This window comes from Heloderma suspectum, chromosome 1 (genome assembly GCF_057233095.1).
Source record: "Heloderma suspectum isolate Gila_16-S chromosome 1, 16-S_ref, whole genome shotgun sequence".
NCBI lineage: Eukaryota > Metazoa > Chordata > Lepidosauria > Squamata > Helodermatidae > Heloderma > Heloderma suspectum.
The window spans coordinates 251,591,732-251,611,733 of NC_139458.1; the positions used below are offsets into that span (position 1 = coordinate 251,591,732).

Consider the following 20,002-nt stretch of genomic DNA (forward strand, 5'->3'; position numbering starts at 1 on the left):
CATGCCCACAAACAGGACATGAGTGCAATTGCCCTGTCCCACTCATGTTCCAAGCAACTCCTATAAAGGGGCTTATTACCTCCAGTACTGGAGGCCCTAGATAGCTATCATGACTCCTAGCCACTGATAGTCTTATCCTCCATGGATCCCCTTTTAAATCCATCCACATTAGTGGCCATCACTACATCTTGTGGTAATGAATTCCAGAGTTTAACTATGTGATGGTGTGAAGAAGTCCTTCCTTTTATCTGTCTGGAATCTTCCACTAATCGGCTTCGTTGGAGATAGTACCATGAGACAGGGGGAAAAATGTCTCCCTATCCACATTCTCCACACCATGCATAATTACCCATGCATAACTTTCTACACCTCTCTCATGTCCTCCCTCATTCACCTTTTCTTTGCAAGCTGAAGAGTCCCAAATGTTAGCTCTTTTCCTCACAGGGGAGTTGCTCAAGCCCCTTGATCATTTTGGTTGCATCTTCTCTTGCTCTACAGTCTCCTTTTTGATGTGAGGTGACCAGAAGTGTGCACAGTATTCCAAGTGTGTTTGCATCACAGAGGTCTAACATAATTCTCCCCAAAAGCCACCAATACGTCAATTGACCTGCAGGATCTGCACAGAGGCAGCCAGAAAACACACATCCAGCACAGCCCTCTTGGATCTCACTTTGGTTGTACTTCTCCAGGCTCCGATATTTTCAAGTTCTATATACATATGACCTTCCAGAATCTCCCTGGCTCCTCTCCTTACTTGCAGATTCCTCCCCTTTCTATCTCTGCCTGCCCTAATTCCAACCCTGATTCCATCAAGTGAGATTATACTTTCTGAAAGTTAAAGTTCCCAACATTGTATATTATGTGGACATAAGCATGTGCAGGCAGAATAGAAGACCAACTCATGGGTTGCATTCTGACATAACATTAAACTACGGTTTAAGGATGGCATGAGTGCCTGATTCCATCTGGGAATCTGGCGGACGCCCCCCCACATGCCCCCGAGCCACACTCACCAAGCCCCTGCCCCTGCTTGCCCCCTGCCCACAGCAAACAAACACCTATAATCTTGCATATATGGGTGATTCGCAGCCCCATTTTGCATATATGCAAATATGAGCATTTTCACAATCATCTCCCCCCCCCCCCCCAATGGCGATCAAGGAGCTTGACGAGGCTACCCAGGTGAGTGTGGGCAGTTCAGCAAGCGTCAGGGAGCTCGAACGTGGGTCCAGGTGCGAGTGAGGGGGGGGCAGAGGCTGGGCAGGTGCCTGGAGAACCCAGATGGGGGCGCGCATGCCCATCCCTATGGTTTATCATTACAGGAGTGAGCTTAGGTGAGCCCTGGGCTCCACCCCTCTCCTCTCCTTCAGCATTCACCTAACCACAGTTGAGCATTATGTCCAAATCCAGAGAAACTGTGGTTAGCCTTAACTCTGCTTTACTGAAACTAGCCAAATTCAAACCTTGGCTTAGCAAACTGGCTTATTTCAGTAAACCATTGTTAAGGTTAACCACAGTAGGGATGTACGAAAGTGACTTACCTTTCGCGGATTATGTTGATGGTGGGGAGGGAGGCATTCCATCCCTCCCCCCAGAATCCTGGCTGGGGGGGGAGGCGCTCCGTTCCTCCACCCGGAGCCCTCGAATGGCCGGCTGTGCTCCGCGGCAGCTCTGCGGAGCAGCCAGCCAGGCCCGGCCAGGCCAGAGCCGTCTGCAGCTGGATTTCTGGCCGTGGAGGGCTCTGGGTAAAACAACAACAACAACACATATACAAATGGCGGTGGCTATGGCTGCCGCCATTTGCATTCCTTTTTTTTACCGTCTTAATCTACGTAAATATTTACATAGACAATGACAGCGAAAATCAAGGGGAACGCAAATAGCGTAGCGGGTGCCATTTGCATCCCCTTTTGATTCCCCATTTTCGCCGAGGTAAAGATTTACGTAGGCTAAAACGGTGAATGAAAAAGGGACGCAAATAGCGCCTGCTATGCTATTTACATTCTCCTTGATTTTCGCTGTCATAGTCTACGTAAATATTTACGTAGATTAAGACGGTCAAAAAGAAGGAATGCAAATGGTGGCGGCCGTAGCTGCCGCCATTTGCATATGCGTTTTTTTTTTTAAACCCACCCCCAACCATGATAGGCTATGTAAAGATTTACGTAGCCTATCACATCTTTTTTTTCCCTTCTTTTTTAAACCTAGCCGTGATAGGCTACGTAAATCTTTACGTAGCCTATCACGTCTTTTTTTTTTCTCACAAGCCTGGAAATGCCGGGGGTAGCAGCCGGTCGGAAGACCGGCCGCCGCCGCCGCCTTCACCGGAGCCACCGCCACCCAGAAGATCTGCCCCAGGTAAGTCTCATCCCGGGGGGGATCTGCAGGGGGGTGGGGGGTGGCAGGCCGTTCCGCCACAGATTTCGGGGGGCTGAATGCACTGGCATTCGGCCTCACCAAGATCCGTGGCAGAATTCACTGACATCCCTAAGTTATAAGGATTTTTGGATTAACCTATTGATGAGCATTTTAAAAAGTACAGGGAATAAAGCACCTTTGGATCCAGCGGTTTCATGATTAGGTGTGCCAATGTGGTGCGGTAGTTAGACAGTTGGACTAGGACTGGGGAGACACAGGTTCAAGCCCCCACTTATCCATGAAGCTCACTGGGTGACTTTGGGCTGGTCACTGACTCACAGCTGAACTTAAGGCAAAGGATGAAATGGAGAGGAGGGGGATCACGGACACTGCCTTGGGCTCCTTGGAGGAAAAAGCAAGGTATCAATGTAACCAATAAATAAAAGCCTTTGCATGAGAAATATATCGATCTAAGTGTCTTCTCTTCTACGAGGAAGCAGAGGAACCGTCTGCAGACTCATTTTGGCCCACAATAGGCAGACACAAATGAAAGGCATTGCGTGGACGGCACATCACCCCTGGCTTAGCTACTAAAAACTGTTTGATACTAGATATGACTAATTTGGGGAATTTGGGCCTGGCTTAATTCTGGAACACATGCAAATTTAAACACCCAGCCCATTTTCTAAACTTAGCTTAATAGGCAGTCTGAGGGATTTGTGGGAGCAGCAAATAGCTGGAAACTCCCCCAAACTGAGGGCATGCATGGCTACTATTAATCCAGGGGAGAGCAATCCTATGGGAGCAAGACAGCATGAAGCCACAGTGGATGAGCCACTGACTCCAAAGCCCGGCTGCGCTCAGGCCAGCCCAGCAGAAAGAAGGGGTGGTGTTACCCCCTCCCTTTCCCCCCTTTCACTGGTGTGTGTGTTTGTGTGTGTGTGTGTTCGGGGGGCTCGATTTTCGCAGAGGGAAAGTAACCATGCCAGCCCCAGGACTGGCGTGATCCCCCCTACCCCCATTCCAGGGCTGTGCTTGAGAAATGGGAGCCGATGGTTCCAAAGCATCCGCCAATACAGGCCGAGAACACCCCCTCCTGCCCTCCCCGCCATTGGAGCACTGGGCTTGGAGGAGCAGTGGCAGCAGAACCCTCCACTGACACTGTGAGGGGGCTTCCCAGGGCAAATCCCACTCACCCACGAAGCTCACCGGGGGACTTTGGGCTGGTCACTGACTCTCAGCCAAACTTACCTCACAGGGTTGTTGTGAGGATAAAATGGAGAGGAGGAGGATCATAGATGCTGCCTTGGGGTCCTTGGAGAAAAAGGCAGCATATAAATGTAACAAATAAATAAATGTTTATTCCTGTGAATGCACCCTGAAAGCTTGATGCCAAAATAGCAGCAGGCTGTGTCACCACCCATCCCCAAAGATGCTTGACTGGTGTTCAAAAAGCACCACACAAAACAGTGGCACAGTTAGGTAATTTTAGGCTCTGGACTCAGTGGTCCCCTCTTAGATTGTGATTATTTCACTTACTTTAAGATGTGCTAAGCCATCCCTCCTGCTCATTCTGCTGAGTGGGGCTCTGGACATCTTCCCAAAAGGCCTACCCTGAAGGCGCCACTGACATCAAAAAGCCTTTTGTATGATTTGACACAGCTAAAGATACATCCAAAGAACTGCAACTTATTGGCAGCTATAAGCTGGTCAAAGGAAAGCGTATGCATATTAACACATTGCAATCTGTTTTAACAACTGAGATTCTTCTAGCAATTAGCAAAGCATTATTTTGCAGTTAGGATGTATACAAATGTGTGTGGGGGTTTTTCTCATTCTGGGTGATTTTTTTTAAATTAGAGTGAAGTGAATCATGTGAAATCATGTGTTTCTTATATTATTGGTTGGGGGCGGGGTTGTGAGTAAGATCCAATTTTCTTAAACTTGTTAGGTTAGAAGCCAATATTGTGTGAGGGGAAGTCGGCTTGGGACATGGGACTTCCCCTCCTCTCCTCCACCCTGCATCCCCCCCCCCAGAACATCTGTTCCGGTTGGTCCTCTAACCCTCTGGAGTAGGATCCCCAGGGGTGAGAAGGAATTGCCCTCTCCTGGTGCTACTGATGGAAGCAGCTCCATTAGCAGAAAAAAAAAAACTGCATTGGATTTCACCCTTATCTTTCTTCTTTTTGACATTAAGAAGCCAAAACTCCCACCACCATCATCACCACCACCACTAAATAAGCTGTATCACGCTGGTACCAGTGTGAAAATGCATCTCTTCCACTGGTGGCTGTAAAGGACATCATTTCTCAGGTGAAGAAAATAAAACTTGGATTAACTGCTAGTGGTGGATGGAATAAAATAGGCTACATTGATACGCTGTTTCCAGATTAATTGGCTAAGCAGCAAGGATTCAGCATATCAATCCCTTGGGAAAGTCTCCTGCACAAACCCTATTACAATTAATGGCAGCTTCACAGAAGTAGTACTTAGCATGACTTGCAGACCCCTCATGGTCTGCATGCAGCGCATCCCAGGTTCAATCGCTGGCATCTCCAGGTATGGCTGTAAAACCTCTTGCTGGAAACTGTGGAGAGCCACTGCCTGTCAGTATTGGCAACGCTGGGCTAGATGGGCCAATGGTCTGACTCTGTATAAGGTGGCTCCTATGTTCCTAAGTAGGACCTCCATCAAAAAGTCCCAGTTTGCAGTGCTTCTGTTCACTGTTGCAGCCAGCCAGCCAGCCAGCCATGCCCTACTGCAGGATGCTCCATTCTATTCCTTCTCCCACCCACTTTTCCATATTCAAGACTTGTTGGTACTTCTGCAAACCTCAGGGTTCCCCGGAGCCTGCCGATATTTCCCTCTTGTATGTGGGTGGTGTCGTTTTGGCTACCTAGGCAACGGCACTCACAGTCTGAACATCAGAAATAGAAGGAGTGGTGACCATTCTCCTGGAAAGAGTAGAATGATGGAAGTGCCAGGTAATGTTTACTGATAAGTGGAGTGGGGGCATAAAAACACAGACCCTAGTGCCCTGTGAATATCATGCATGCTCTGATGGTCAGTGGAAGTTCCAGCCAGGCAAATCTAAATATACTCAGCTGGAACACAGGGCCACATGCTCTGCATGCAAAAAGATCCTAGGTTAAATCCCCAGCATTTCCAGGTAAGGCCGGAAAAACTGCTGGACAGCCGCTGCCAGTCAGTGTCAACAATACTGGCCTAGATGGACCAATGGTCTCACTTAGTATAAGGCACGTTTCTAAATCATGATGGTTTGGATCACAGCCTTTAAATCCCCCAGCAAAAGGCATCTCATGAGAAATAAATATTTTGTTTTGTTCCCCCAGCTGATAAAGGTGCAAAGAGTGGGCTTTAGAAATGCATCTACTTTCTCAGACTTGGTAGGTTAGAAGATGTTCTGGTCCTTGCAAGCTGCCTACAGATCTCACACTGGCTCCAGTACAGTGTTTCAGTAGGCATGGGTTTACAGGGTCGAAGTGTTGGACCTTTTTTATTAGCAGGGACGATGATATCATCTGCTACCCCTCTCAGGCTCCTCTGTTCCCTTAGAGCTGAGCTGCAAGCCTCACAGTAGCAAGGGAGTGGGAGTGGATTTTCCCAGCAACCATATATTGTGAGTTTTTCCTGTTAGAGTGCAAGTTTTGGGGGTGGCTCAGATGTGAACGGGCAATTAAGACCCATTAGGTTTACAACACTTGGTGGAGATGAAACTTGATCGAATTGGCTTGTTGCTATGGGTCCATACAGATGGCTGCATTTTGGGATCCTCCTTGGGGGCGTGGCTCTGGGTACTGTCACGATGACCGCCCGCACTTCCAAACTCACCACTACACCACTGCTTCAGTACTAATTTCCCAGACCAGCTCTCTATGCATGAAAGGTTTGAAGTGGGGCCTACATGTGAGAGAAAAAGGCCTGAAATAGAAGCAATAAAAATATACCTAAGAACAGAAAACCACCTGCTTATTTTCTTTGGACTTGGCACGGCTTCTCCAAATATGCCAGCAAACACTGAACTCCTATCCTGTTTTATGTTATGGTATGTTATACTTTATTTCTATGCCACCTTTCGGCCAAAAGGCCCCCAAAGCGGCTCACAAAAATATACAAATACAATATTCAAAGAATACACTAAATACAAGTTCAAAGCAGAAATATCACAACAGCTGTTTAAAACTAAAACAAGCAAAAACTCTGCAGCCTGAACACACCTCCTACATATCCAAAAGCAAAAACCCATCAGCAAAAATGCCAGAGTAGAGCTGGAATAATCCAGGGCTCCTTATAAGGTTTCCCAGGCAGGGGGATGGGCAGAGCAGATGAGGAAAAAAATGCCTTGGTTGGAACAGCACCTCCTCCCCAAAGCAGTCTCCCAAGCTGCAGCTCCAGCCTTGCTTTTAAAGTCTCGAGGTGGGGGGTGGGGAGCAGGTGAAGCAGCTCACTCCCAATGGAACAGTGCCTTCCCCTGAAGCTGATTCTGGAAGCTGTTTGCTAATTTTAAGTAACAGAGATTGCACAGTATAGCTCTTTTAGACAATTTCCCCTAATGCGATGGAGTGCTTTACAGAGTGGACAGGCCCTTTAAAAGGCGAGAGTCATCTTTGCCTTTGCCAGCCAGGCACAGGCCAACTTGGGAGGTCAAAACAGAAGATGCCTCAACATGCCTTGAAGTGATCTGGTATCTTAAAGCACATGGGTACAATGCATTTTGTAAGCAATGATAATGTATATGGTGTTCAAGTATTTTGTACAGCATGGGCGGAGGACATATGGCTGGCCACCAGATTTTGGTGGACTCCAGTTCCATCGGCCCTAGCCAGAATAACCAATGGTGAGAAATGATGGGAGTTGCAGTCCAAAAACATCTGGAGGGCCACCCCTTCCTTGTCTCTCCCCATGGTTTTAAAAGAAGACTAGACAAATTTATGGAAGATAAGGCTAGCAACAGCTACTAGTCCTGATGGCTGTGTGCTATCTCTAGTATCAGAGGCAGTATGCCTATGTTCACCAGTTTCTGGGGAACATGGGTGGGAGGGTGCCATTACACTCATGTCCTGCTTGTGGGATGAAGAATATAAGAACATAAGAAGAGCCACACTGGATCAGACTAAGGGTCCATCTAGTCCAGCATTCTGCTCACAGTGGCCAACTAGCTCTCCACAGGAAACCCACAAGTAGGACATGAGTGCAATAGCACCTTCCTGCCCAGGTATAGTGCCTCTGATATTGGAAGTAGCACAGAGCCATCAGGACTAGTAGCCATTGATAGCCTCCTCCTCTATGAATTCTCACAGGGAGCTGGTTGGCCACTGTGTGACCAGAATGAGGGACCAACCAGATGGACCCTTGGTGTAATTCAGCATGGCTCTTATGTTCGTATGTGGTTCAGCCAGATTTAACCAAGCCAATCAGCCCTCCAAAATTGGGATTCACATTGACATGGTTAAAATCAGTCCAGGCTACATCAGGAAGATCTACAGAAGGTTTAGATAGAAGTAGGAAATCGGCATATACGCACACACGCACACACACAGCAAAGTCAGCCAGCTATGTTATGGCAGCTGTGTTGCCAAAATGGGGCTTTTGAGAGACAAGAGAACAGTATCAGCATGCTCAGGAGAACCTAAGGTTTGCAGAAGTAGAAAAAATCTTTAGGGAAACTTTATTTATTTATTTATTTATTCATTCATTCATTCATTCATTCATTTCATTTCTATACTGCCCAACAGCTGAAGTTCTCTAGGCGATATAGAAATGAAATAAACTAAGAAGGCTAAAGCACACACATACACACACCCTCCAAAAACAGTCTGACGAGAACTGAGCATACTCAGGTGCCACAAAATGTTGACTATTGAGTGGGGGGATGGAAAACTGGGTAGGAGAGGGAATGCAATGGAGTATCCTGGAAAATGTCATGGCTGTTCAGCTGGAACGCTGAACAGGAGCACTGCAACATTTTGTTGCAGGTCCCACTTGTCCATCCAAATTGCCTGAAGAGCCACTTAAACTGACCATTTGAGCGCCACCCACATGGTTTTGTTGGAAGCAACTACCCAAGTGGGAGGCTGCATAGATGAAACATGAATTTCACCTGAAGTACTGTAGAAAAAGCCTTCTTTGACTGGAAGGGGCTTGGGCAGAATCAGGAAGGGCTTCACTTCTGCACTTACAACTGAAACTGCGGTTGGGGAAGGACATGCAAGACTTTGGGATGATGCCTACAAATACACTATTCATGGTAATAAATTCATTTATTTAAATGTATTCAAATATATACAGCCCAGCAATTCCCAAAGGCCCTGGGTAGGTAACCATTTTAAGAGGGCATGTAATAGCCCATTAAAGCAGAACAAAATTAATGCACTCTAAGATATATTTTGATTAGATTTGATTTTTTATTTTGACCCTGCTTTTCCATCTGTGGACTCACAAAGCAGCTTGCCAGATTAAAAACAATAAAATGCAAATAATAGTCATCATAGATACAAACAGTTTAAAGCAGTGGAAGATGATCGGCAACCAGCTATTCTTTTCCTAAGCTACCTTTGGTGATAGTCACACGGCAGCCTTGGCTGGCAAAACTGAAGGACTTGCCACAAGATGGATTTTCAGGTAAGAACAGATGCTGAGTTGGGTAACTTGACAAGACCCCCTCCCCTCCAGAAAATAGATATTCAACTGAAGGCTGTTGATTTAGGTCCACCCTAACCATTGGACTACTTTGGCATGATTCATGTCTAAGGTCACATGCACAAAATTGCACCCGTGAGGTTTGCATTCATTAAACCTGGAGTAACTGTGCTCCACCTTTTAGTTTTGTACTTGTACCACTAACATTGATTAGGAAAACAAATCCCACTTCACTCATCAGCATGCATTGAAAGGTTGGATATAACCTGAGCTTTTACCCCTCCTGAGTCCAATGTAGGTTTAAAGGGTGTTAAGGGGCAACTGCCTTAAATGACCTTGAGATGTGATCCCCCAGCCATCAAGTATCAGCTGCTGACAAGAAACACCTTCCTTTCTTTTTTTCTTTTTTTAAAGGACACTTCTCTCTAGAGCAGGGGCAGGGAACTGATGGCCCTCCAGACTATGGACTGCAATTTCCATCAGCCTCAGCCAGCACGGTAAAGGATTAATGGAGTTGTACTCAAACAACATCTGGAGGGCCATCCTTGCTCTAGATAATGGAGCTGTGCCAATATTTTTTAAGTTACCCCATTTACCACCTTTTCAGAGTCCAACTTGCAACAAAAAAAATCAATGTTCTAATGCTGTCTGCTTAAGACCAGCCCATCAATAGCCTTGCCAAACTGAAGGATGGTCTCAAAAAGGCTTAATACTTCCCATAGGCTCAATTTTTATGTTTCCAAAGGGAGGGAGTAGCAGACACAGAGAGCACTTTTTTTTTGTCCTTAGAATTTGGTTATAGGCATTGTTAAGTCTGTCTTAGAGATCTTCTTTAGATGGTAGCTCTGTTTTCTAGTTGAGAAGCAACAGCTTGTAAAGGTATAATTGAAGGTTTTAAAAAATGGGCCAGATTACTTCTTCTACAAGCCCTTCTGTAGTTTATCGTAATCTAACTTGGATGGTGTAAAAGAGCAGATTTCACCATGGAGGGAATTAAGCAGTGGGAAGCTGCTTAATTGTCCCAGTGTTATTTAACTTACAGTGCAATCCTATGCATGATTACTCAGAAGTAAGTATCACAGCGTTCGGCGAGTATGTTTAGATTTGCAACCTTATTCATAAATCATGAGCACAGAGGTAGCTAAATCTACAGAGGACACCATCCCCCCCCCCCCGAATAGTGATATCCAAAGTCAAATCTGAGAAACTCAGGAAAGATCTCTCCAAACTGGATGAATTAAAAAAAAAAGGAAATGAGATTCAAAGGAAGTATAAAAGGGCAGTATAGACATACAAACACACACACACACACACACACTTCTTGACTTTGCACATGGCTGGATGCAATTGTATGTCATCTCATAGAGGTGTGGGTGTATGTTTTGGGGTTGCCAAAAACCTAGTGCACATCTCCAGTTCCTTACTTGTAAATGTCATCTGAAGTCATCACACATTAAAAAGCACTGAGCAAAAAATAACAGATTTGACTGGAAAGAATGATGGTGGATCCTGAAGGGGACAGTCACCCATTCATGGAGATACATGACATAGGGTAAGCTAAAAACTTATTTCCAGGTGCAGTGGCATATCAAATTTAAATTTACTGATTGAGCTCTCTTCTGAGCTTTTGTATAGATAAGGAACTTGGAACTGGTAATGAGAATTGCTGTGTTTTAATCATGCTTTACATTTATTAGTTTTGATGATGGTTTAATTAAGTTTTGTTTTAATCTTGGTCTTATTATTGTTAGTCACCCTGAACACCATTTTGGTGGAAAGGCAGGATACAAATCATCATCACAACTTAAGCATCCTCTACCCTGGATGGCTCACCTGGGGGTGAGTCCCGCTGAGCACAATAGGGCTTATTTCTGTGTAGACATGTGTAGGATTGCATTGTTGAGGAGTTAGACAAACTCATGGAAGGTGGTCCTCTTAATACTAACAGAGCAATTCTATACATGTCCACTCAGGAGTAAGCCCCATTGGGTTCAACAAATCTTATTCCCCATTGGGTTCAAGAAGTCTAGGTGGCTATGGGGTTAGAGCCTAAGGCTTCAATCCTATATACATATATGTGGGAATAAGTCCTACTGAACCCATTGACTCTTCCTTCCTTACTTGCAAATAGATGTGCATAGGATTGTACTGTAACATCTATTAGCCATAGTAGAGGCAGTATGTCTCTGAAAACTAGGAGCTGAGCACATACAGTACAGAAAGGCTGTTTCCTTCATGCCTTGCTTGTAGGCTTTCCCAGGGTATCTGGCTGGTCACTTTGGGAAGGAGGAGGATGGACTAGATGACCCTTTGGTCTGATGTGGCAGGGCTCTTGTTTTGTTTTTAGGATTGTTCTCTACATTTATTTCAGGCCATCTGCAAATTTCTGTTTTCACTCCCTTTTGCAGATCTGTTCCCAGTACAGCTCCTTTGGCCACCTGCTGTTTACCTTTTTCTCTGTTGCAGAAAAGAAAAGGTCCATTTTGTAATCAACATTAGCTTAATGAAAGGTTGAGTGTGTCAGTAAGAAACAAAGGACAGGGACAACATTGTCATTCCTATCTTGCTTGAAATCTGCTGTTCTACACCAACCATCTGTGTTACGTGAATGATAATGACCACCTAAAGCCCTTCCCTGAAAGGGCTTGTTAATGTAAGAAATAAGTCTTTTAAAATTATTGCTTTCTGATCAAATGAGGTTGTGTGCTGCACATGGTATGTATTTCATTTGTATGCAAAGACAAGAATATAGGAAACTGCTGTATACTGAGTCAGACCCTGGGTCCATCTAGCCCAGTACTGTTGACACTGACTGGCAGCAGCGGCTCTCCGGGGTTTCAGGCACGAGTCTTTCCCACTGGGGACTAAACCTGGAACTTTTGCATACAACGCAGGGGCTCTATCGCACTGAGCTATTTTCCTTCCCCATCTATAGTGTTTATGTGTATAAAAAGTTATTTATGTACCAGATGGCTACACAGGCAGGCAGGTACACAAACACCTCTTTCATATTATCAGCACACACTATGAGAAAGCTACATAGCTTCTTGGAAAAGGACAGGGATGTTGGCTTGGTTATGGAATAAGGAATTCAGGTAGAAAGCATGGCAGCTGGAATTTTACAACTACTTCAGAATTTATAACAGTTCTGGCTATTGTGTTGGATCCAGACATATTCATGCTTAGGGTATACTCATTGAAATCGATGGGTGAGGTTGCTCACAAGTAACTTAAGTCCCATTGATTTCAATGGGTCTACTCTAAGCATGAATAAGTCTGTATCCAGCCCATAGGTTTTTAATCCTGGCTTCTTTGTCCCGTCCCCCCCCTATACTTCATACCTCTTTACTCAGATTATGAGATCGTTGTGTGTGTGTTTTAAATCTTGTTTACAAATGAGCTGGTCTAAAATCCAGACAGGTAGGTCACACATGACACAAACACACCATGAATTACTTAAGTATTCTACTGTGGGCCTATTTATTATGAGGGGAGAAAGGCTGCATACAGTGGCACATGATTTTCACTTAGGGAAGAATTTGTCTGAAACAAACCCCACGAGAAACGCTCCAAAATTACCATCTTGGAGAAAATGCTAGCAAAAGTGTTTCCCTCACCTCTTAACTCTGGAAACATTCCGGTGGGGTGCTATTTCAGACAGATGCCTCCCCCATGAAACCGTGCCAGAAGCAATATAATATAATATAATATAATATAATATAATATAATATAATATAATATAGGCTCACACACCTTTTAAAAAAAATTCCAAACAAACATGAGTGACCATTTCCAGAAGACTACATAGTCATGTTAGTCTATTGCATCAAACCTCAACATGAAGTCTTGTGGCACCTTGAACTAATACATTTATTCTGGACTGAGCTTTTGTAGTCCATGCATGAAGTATTACCAAGAGGTTCAGGGGTTTTTATACAGTACATATGGTGGGCAAATGATCAAGCTAGCCCTACTTTTCTTGAAGTTAAATATTAACTGAACTATAGACAAACATTATTTCCTTTTCCAAGGGAATTTATTCCTGATTGATGAAAGCATCTCTCACATACCTGTTCTTGACTAATTTCCATTACAATCAATACAATGAACAATGAGAAACAGCACTGATAAATGGCAGGATAATTGTCTTTTAATGGTCTGTTTCTGCCCTGGAATGCTCCCCACAACAAGCCAGTTCTGAGAAAGTAAAGGCAATTAGCCACATAAGGCCATACTTGTTGGGGAAACCACTATGCCTGGAATTTTTCCCTAACAGCCCTCCTCTTAAAGTTGATCACTGGAGATCCTTGCAGAATCATACCTCTCTGTAAGAACTATGCAAACTGGTAAAGGCAAGGAAGCAGGGATATTCCAGAATAAAATGCTGCTTTTATTCTTGTTGTATTTTATTTATTTATTTATTTATTTATTTAATTAATTTCTATACTGCCCAATAGCCGAAGCTTTCTGGGCGGTTCACAAAAATTAAAACCAAACAACACACAATAAAACAATTTAAAATATATAGAACATTAAAACCACAATATAACAATACAACCACAATAAAACCTAGCAGCAGTACAGGAGTTTAAAATACAGATTTAAAACAGCAAAGATAAAAATTTAGAAAGCTAAAATGCCTGGGAAAATAAAAAGGTCTTCACCTGGCGCCGAAAGGAGTACAATGTAGGCGCCAGGCGAACCTCACTAGGGAGCTCATTCCAGAGCCGGGGTGCCACAACAGAAAAAGCCCTCCTCCTAGTAGCCACCCGCCTCACTTCCTTTGGCAGGGGCTCATGGAGAAGGGCCGCTGATGATGATCTTAAGGTCCGGGCAGGCACATATGGGAGGAGGCGATCCTTCAGGTAACCTGGCCCCAAGCCGTTAAGGGCTTTGAATGTTAACACCAGCACTTTGAATCGGGCCCGGAAATGGACCGGCAGCCAGTGCAGCTGGAAAAGTATTGGCGTAATATGAGCTCGCAGGCCAGTCCCTTTTAACAATCTTGCTGCCCTATTTTGGACCAGCTGAAGTTTCCGGACTGTTTTCAAAGGCAGCCCCACGTATAATGCATTGATATATTGTGGTTTTAATGTTCTTATATTTTATATTGTTTTACTGTGTGCTTGTTGGTTTTAATTTTTGTGAACTGCCCAGAGAGCTTCGGCTATTGGGCGGTATAGAAATGAATAAATAAATATTCATTGCGAATCAAGCCACTCTACAAAAGCATCTAAGCTACTCCTCGTGGAAAGGAGAAACCAAGGATTTACTGCTGAATTTAGTCTCATGCAGAGCCAGAGACAGTAGAAAACAAATGCACATCTAATGCCTGTGGTGTGTGTTTTCTTCTTCCCCTTAAATAGGGTGTAGGAGGGATGGAAGGAAGGAGGGGAAGAAATGCAAGTATAGGGGTTGCCTGAAATCCCTTGGGCCTCATGTAATCCTGCAATTCTGTGCTGGAGAGCAAGCTGACTGGAGAGCAAGCGCCACTGACTTCTCTGATGGTTGAGATTTTTTTAACCTAAAAGTGTTAACAGCACAATCTTAAACATTTCTTCTCAGAAGTAAGTTCCATAGACTTCAGTGGGTCTTACTTCCAGGTAAGTGGGTGTAGGATTGCAGCCTGAGTCTTAAACAGAAACGAACTAATATTTCTTGTAACTGCAGTTCCCTCTGCCAAGAGGAAATGATGTTCAGATAAGTTATTGCTACTCACAATAGAAGGAAATTATTTCCCACTTCCATCTCCTTGTGGCAAGGCACATGGAAATAGATTAGCATTCTGTTCAGGTTACACCCTTGTACAGGCATAACCTCATGGATAGTCCATCCCATAGTTTTATGAACATGAATACTTTGACCTTGTCCTTACTTCTTTTGCTTGGCATTTTGCAAATCTCCTTATTTTGGTGTCTATATTATAGTGTCTATAGCAGCAGTGAAGAAAAGGGACCTGCCGGTAGGCTGTACAAGAAGCTACTTCCCTGAATCAGGACAGGAAGGAAAAGGGGAAGGAAGAAATGGCAAGATTTGTTGTGGACAGACCACATGCAAGGAATTTTATGCAAAGAAGCATAGCTTTTTGCAGATTTACCTTTAGGAGTCCTTCCCCCAAATCCCTAGCAATGCAATCACTCATAAATAGAGGGGTTTCATTTCAGCAATGCCAGGTGGCACAGAATCTATGAGACAGCCATGTGATTAAGCCAGAATGGTCATTTGTTTTGCCTTCATTTTTCTAATGACTTCTCCATCAAGTTAGACAGACCTATTAGGTGACTACAGGGTGATTTTCTTTTAACAATCTCCCCTGTTCAGTGCAGACACTTTCTGGAGCTAGTACGCACTGAAGTTAATAGCCAGTGGAAGTTAGATCAGGTCTTTCTTGCATAACTGCTGGGGAAAGAAAGGAAAGAGCAGTGATGATGAGACTGTCTCATTCCATGTACTCCTCGGAGGGGAGCTTCCTCTATTTTTCTAAGGACTTTGCAGGAGCTGTACTAAGCAGAAGCATTTCATAAGAGCAAACACTCATCTTTGAGCAGTTACTCTCAATTAATCAAACAGACAGTATCTCTTGATTAATATGAAGAGCGCTAGTTTGGTTTCAACTTCAGAAAACAGAAAGCTCTTTGGTGTCATTAACTACCTCCAGTTAATGCATCTGTCTTACGATCCCCTGCTGCTCTTAGACATCACAGCTCTAACTGTAACTATCAGCTTAGTACTTGATGTTAACATAAACATTACATTTTACTAGATTTACATTTAATTACATTACATTTACATTTTAATCCCAGGTGCAAACTCCTTGTCTCCAGCTCTATGTTATATAAATCTATTAAAGCCATACTGATGGCTAAAGGGAGGTTCATTTCCTGATTCCCATGTGCAATCTTGAGGAGGTTCCTGGGAGGAGATACTATTCTGGTCACTAACCCAAAGATCTGCCTCCTGTGATTGTTTCAGCAAGAGAAATGAAACTACAACTAGATGATGGTTGTATTTTACCAGCAATTAATAGGTACCAGCCTGACCAGGTGGAAAAACCATTCTTGTTTTAGATCCCACCAGAACTGATCTAAACCCTATCTAGCAGCACGCTCTGCTCCTGGTGAGGTCTTTGCACATTTGACTGGCCACATCTTAGAAACTAAAGCGAAGGAAGCATCCATGAGAATCACCTTATTTCTCCCAACTTGGTGGGTATCACAGAAGTGTGCACTTCAAGGAATGACTTGGCTGGATCATGCTCATTTTAGTGGCTACAAGCATACACATGCACATCCAACCCTCATCCAAAAGACTGTGCTAAAAAAACAAAAACAAAAAAAAACCTAGGTGGGGCATTCATCCACTGATCAGAGTTTCAAAGAACTCTTTTCTAAAATCCCTCCTCTGCTGTAAAATGGTGCATGCACAGATCTCTCCAACTTTGCAAGGCAAATGTATAAACATCATGCACCAGCACAAATAAATCATCTGGGTGGGTGAGTGGTTTTTAAAAAGAGAGTGGACCTTACCTTCCTGACCCCATTAAAGCCATATTCTGCAGCAAGTTGCTTGGCTTCTGCTTCTCCCCCTTTGTGAAACTCAACCAAAAAATGATTTGTGTAGACCGCTCTTTCGGTTGCAGAGGCAAAACCAAGGAGCCCCACGAAAAAGAGGCCAGCTGTCTTCCAATGTGGAACAGGGTCTGCCTTCATGGCTCTTTCGGACAGGGAGTGCGAGGGAATGGTGGTGGCTGTGATCTCAGAAATAAAGATAAGCAAAGGAGAGTATTAATAATATAGATTGGCATGGGGGGGGGGGGCAGATCGGCGTGCGAGCTGCAAAGGCAGCAAATCAGCCAGCGCTCTGGTTTAGCATCTATCTGCTTTGAGAAGAGGGGAATCCGATGGGCTGGCAGCTCGTGAAATTATTCTGATGTGTGCGTGAGCGTGTGTGTGTGCGTGTGTGATGCCAGATCTGCATTTTTCAGCTCCTCCTCATCTATAATACAGCGCGGCGGCTAAAAGAAAGCACCAACCCGGGCGAGGCGAGACGGCGGGACTGCCAATCGCTGAGAAGCAAGAGGGTGTGCGATCCTCCCTCTGCCTTCGAGTTGGGCGCGCTCCGGCTGGCGGGGGGGGCTTGCGCTGAGCCGAGGCGAGCCTTGCTTGCCGCCGCCGCTTACTGATTCAGCACCCTGGAGAGTTCCTCCATTTCTCAAGCCCAGAGCGAGGGGAAGGAAAGCCCGAGGGGAGGAAGAGGGCGAGAGCGGGAGCGGCGCCCCAATCAGCAGCGGTGTTGTCGCTGTTTCGTGTAACTCGAGGCGGCACTGAAACGCGAGCCTCGTTCCGCCGACATCGGCCGGAGCCCTGTCGGCCGGCCCCCGGTCGAGACTGCATTCCTGCAAGGGCGCGGGACTCCTCCTCTCCCATTTCAAGCACGCGCTCCGCTCGCTCTTTGCTCCCTTCGGTTGGGAAGGGCCCGCTGCGGATCGCCTTTCTCTCCCGTTTTCTAATGCACATCCGCTAAATTTTTAATGTGGAGAAATGGGACCATTTCCAGAGAACGTGTCAAGAGAGGCTTCTGAACTTGCAAGGGGAGGAGATCTCCAGTGGAGGCTGGTGACTCTGATCTCGGTGGGGCTGTGTATCCATTCTGGATTTTGGTCAGAACCAGCCAGAACTCTAAAGGAGCTGTCCAAGATACTGAACCTGTAGGATTCAGCACCTTGGACAGCTCCGTTAGATTCTGGCTGGCTCTGACGAAAGCCCAGAATGGATTCACAGCCCCACCGAAATCAGTCACCGGCTTCCACTGGATTCAACCACCAGACTCTGGTAGGCTTTTGTATATGGAATATCCTCCACCTTGGGCAGAGAAATGTATAAGGCTGGCCTGGAGGATGGAGTACCATTTACAGTTCTATCAGCTCAGCATGGACCCTGACAGGAGGAAAAGAAACAGGACTTCAGGGGAAAAAACCAAACCCATCTTGTCTTACCACAGAGAAGACTATTCAGTAGATCGCTGCCCCATCCACTTAATTATTGTAATGTTTCAGTCAAGCGTACAACTGAACACAGAACCAATTTCCAGTGTAGGGACAAGTTTACTTCAAGTGTACCCCCCTTACTTCCACCTTAAGTCTCCCATCCAGAAAACAAGTTACAACTTTCAGTAGTACAAAAAGCAGACTTAAGCTCATGCATGTAAGCAGGTGATTGTCAGAAAATACCCAACCTAAAAAGGTTTAAAATCCTGAACATGTGTATTTGCAAAGAGTGGTTATGATCAGCATAAGTGAGCAAGCAATCCAAATAAAAAGCAAGGCCAGGTATTTCTTGCTTCTTTTACTGACAAATTCTCTGAGGTACTGGTCCTAAATTAAAATGGCAAAATATGGAGTTTTTACTGTTATTTTAATAATGTCAACTTTAAGAAGTTGTAGGTGGGAAACTCACATCCAGCAGCACTTCAGAACCACGTTCAACTCCTTGGGGCGGGATGGGTGGGGTTATTATAGATCTATTGACCATACTGAAGCCAAAAACAAGCTCATCAAGATAACCTTTTATGGACAAAGGAGGCAATCCAGGGAAGTTAGTAATGACTAGTTCCCAGTTATATGCTTAATTCCCATTGATTTCAATGGGTATTAGTCATGAATAACATTTGCTGGAGTGCATCCAAATCCAGTCCAGGGTGGGGGGAGGATTTCTTAAAGAAAATAGCTCAAATCTGTCAATTATTTATACCAGATATGTGTAGAAATTGGATAATAGGAAATAATTATTTGAAGCGAAAACATTTATTGGCTTTTTAATGAAAATGTAACACCCAAGGGGAATTGAGAAAGATATTCTAATTCTGTGGTCTCTTGAGGGCATTAACTATTGTGAATGAGTTATTTAATCTGCAGTTGATTAACTAGGAAATTATTGTTCCCAAACATACAGGTTACTTCAAAAAAGGTTTTTGTTCAATATGCCTAGAATGAAAAGCTTGCTTGGCATGATATTGGGATGAGAAGACACTACCTATAAGGAGGAAGCTACTATTCTGTCCTTGCACAGCACATCAAAATATCATGAATCTCTTAGATGCCAGGCCCAATCAGGGCTGCACTGGGATTTGTGAAATAAATTTGAATTGCAACTGGGCTTTGTAATAAATAAAGGACATAAGAGCAGACAGGGACCATTGCAAGCTGAACAGAGATGTGTGAAGCACCATTGGAAAAAAATCATTTATCAAAATTATTTTGTCTTTTCCCCATTCTTTACAGCCTCAAATAATTCTATTTCTGGATTTTTTTAATTTCTTTTTTAAGCTCACATAATGCCATAAGCCTTGATAATAAGTAAAATAACTGACTCACTTTTCATTGGTTTCCCCTTTATTTCAGTACAGCTGGTCAGGTTTTGGTTTATCTTTCTTCTCATGCTATGATTCTAATTTTTGTTGAAGAGGGAGTGGTTTGCCTCATTTTGATCAGGTATTCTCCACTTTGTGTGAGCTGTATCGCCCCTCTGTTTTAATTCCAGAATGTCTTTCTATAAAACAATGGCTGCAGCAACAGCAGTGCTTGGCAAAACAAAGACTTGCTAATTTAAGACATTTTGCAACAGTGTGTTGCATGTCTTTATGGTCCCTTTTCGCCATTCCTTTAGCATTTGTCATTGTCCACACAACTCATCTAAGCCTCTTATTGAGAGCTACACCCTTCCCTGTCCTCCTTCTCCCCCATTCCTATAGCACTAGCAGGTGGAACAATTCAAAAGCCAGGGTTCATGGAGGCACTGCGGGACTGTTGCGGGGCTCTTTTCTGTCCACTTCTTGTTCTTAGATAGAAAGTCATTTAAGTGGGCATTGAATACCTCATCATGTTTTCATCATATTTAACTTCTGAGAATCAAAAACAAGAAATAATGTTGCAGCACCTTAAAGACTAACAAATTTATTATGGCATAAGCTTTTGTGGATCTGTCCA

General features: G+C 44.3%; 1 protein-coding gene across 1 annotated transcript in view; it reads right to left on the reverse strand.

The window, feature by feature from the left end:
* The window catches only part of PCSK2 (proprotein convertase subtilisin/kexin type 2), a 160,070-nt gene extending 143,091 nt beyond the window's left edge, over positions 1 to 16,979 (reverse strand). Inside the window, exon 1 of the mRNA XM_084830421.1 lies at positions 16,545 to 16,979. Within this exon, the coding sequence (XP_084686547.1) occupies positions 16,545 to 16,727 (183 nt within the window). The 5' untranslated portion in view covers positions 16,728 to 16,979. The remainder of the gene's footprint in view (positions 1 to 16,544) is intronic.
* Positions 16,980 to 20,002: the final 3,023 nt, after the last annotated feature.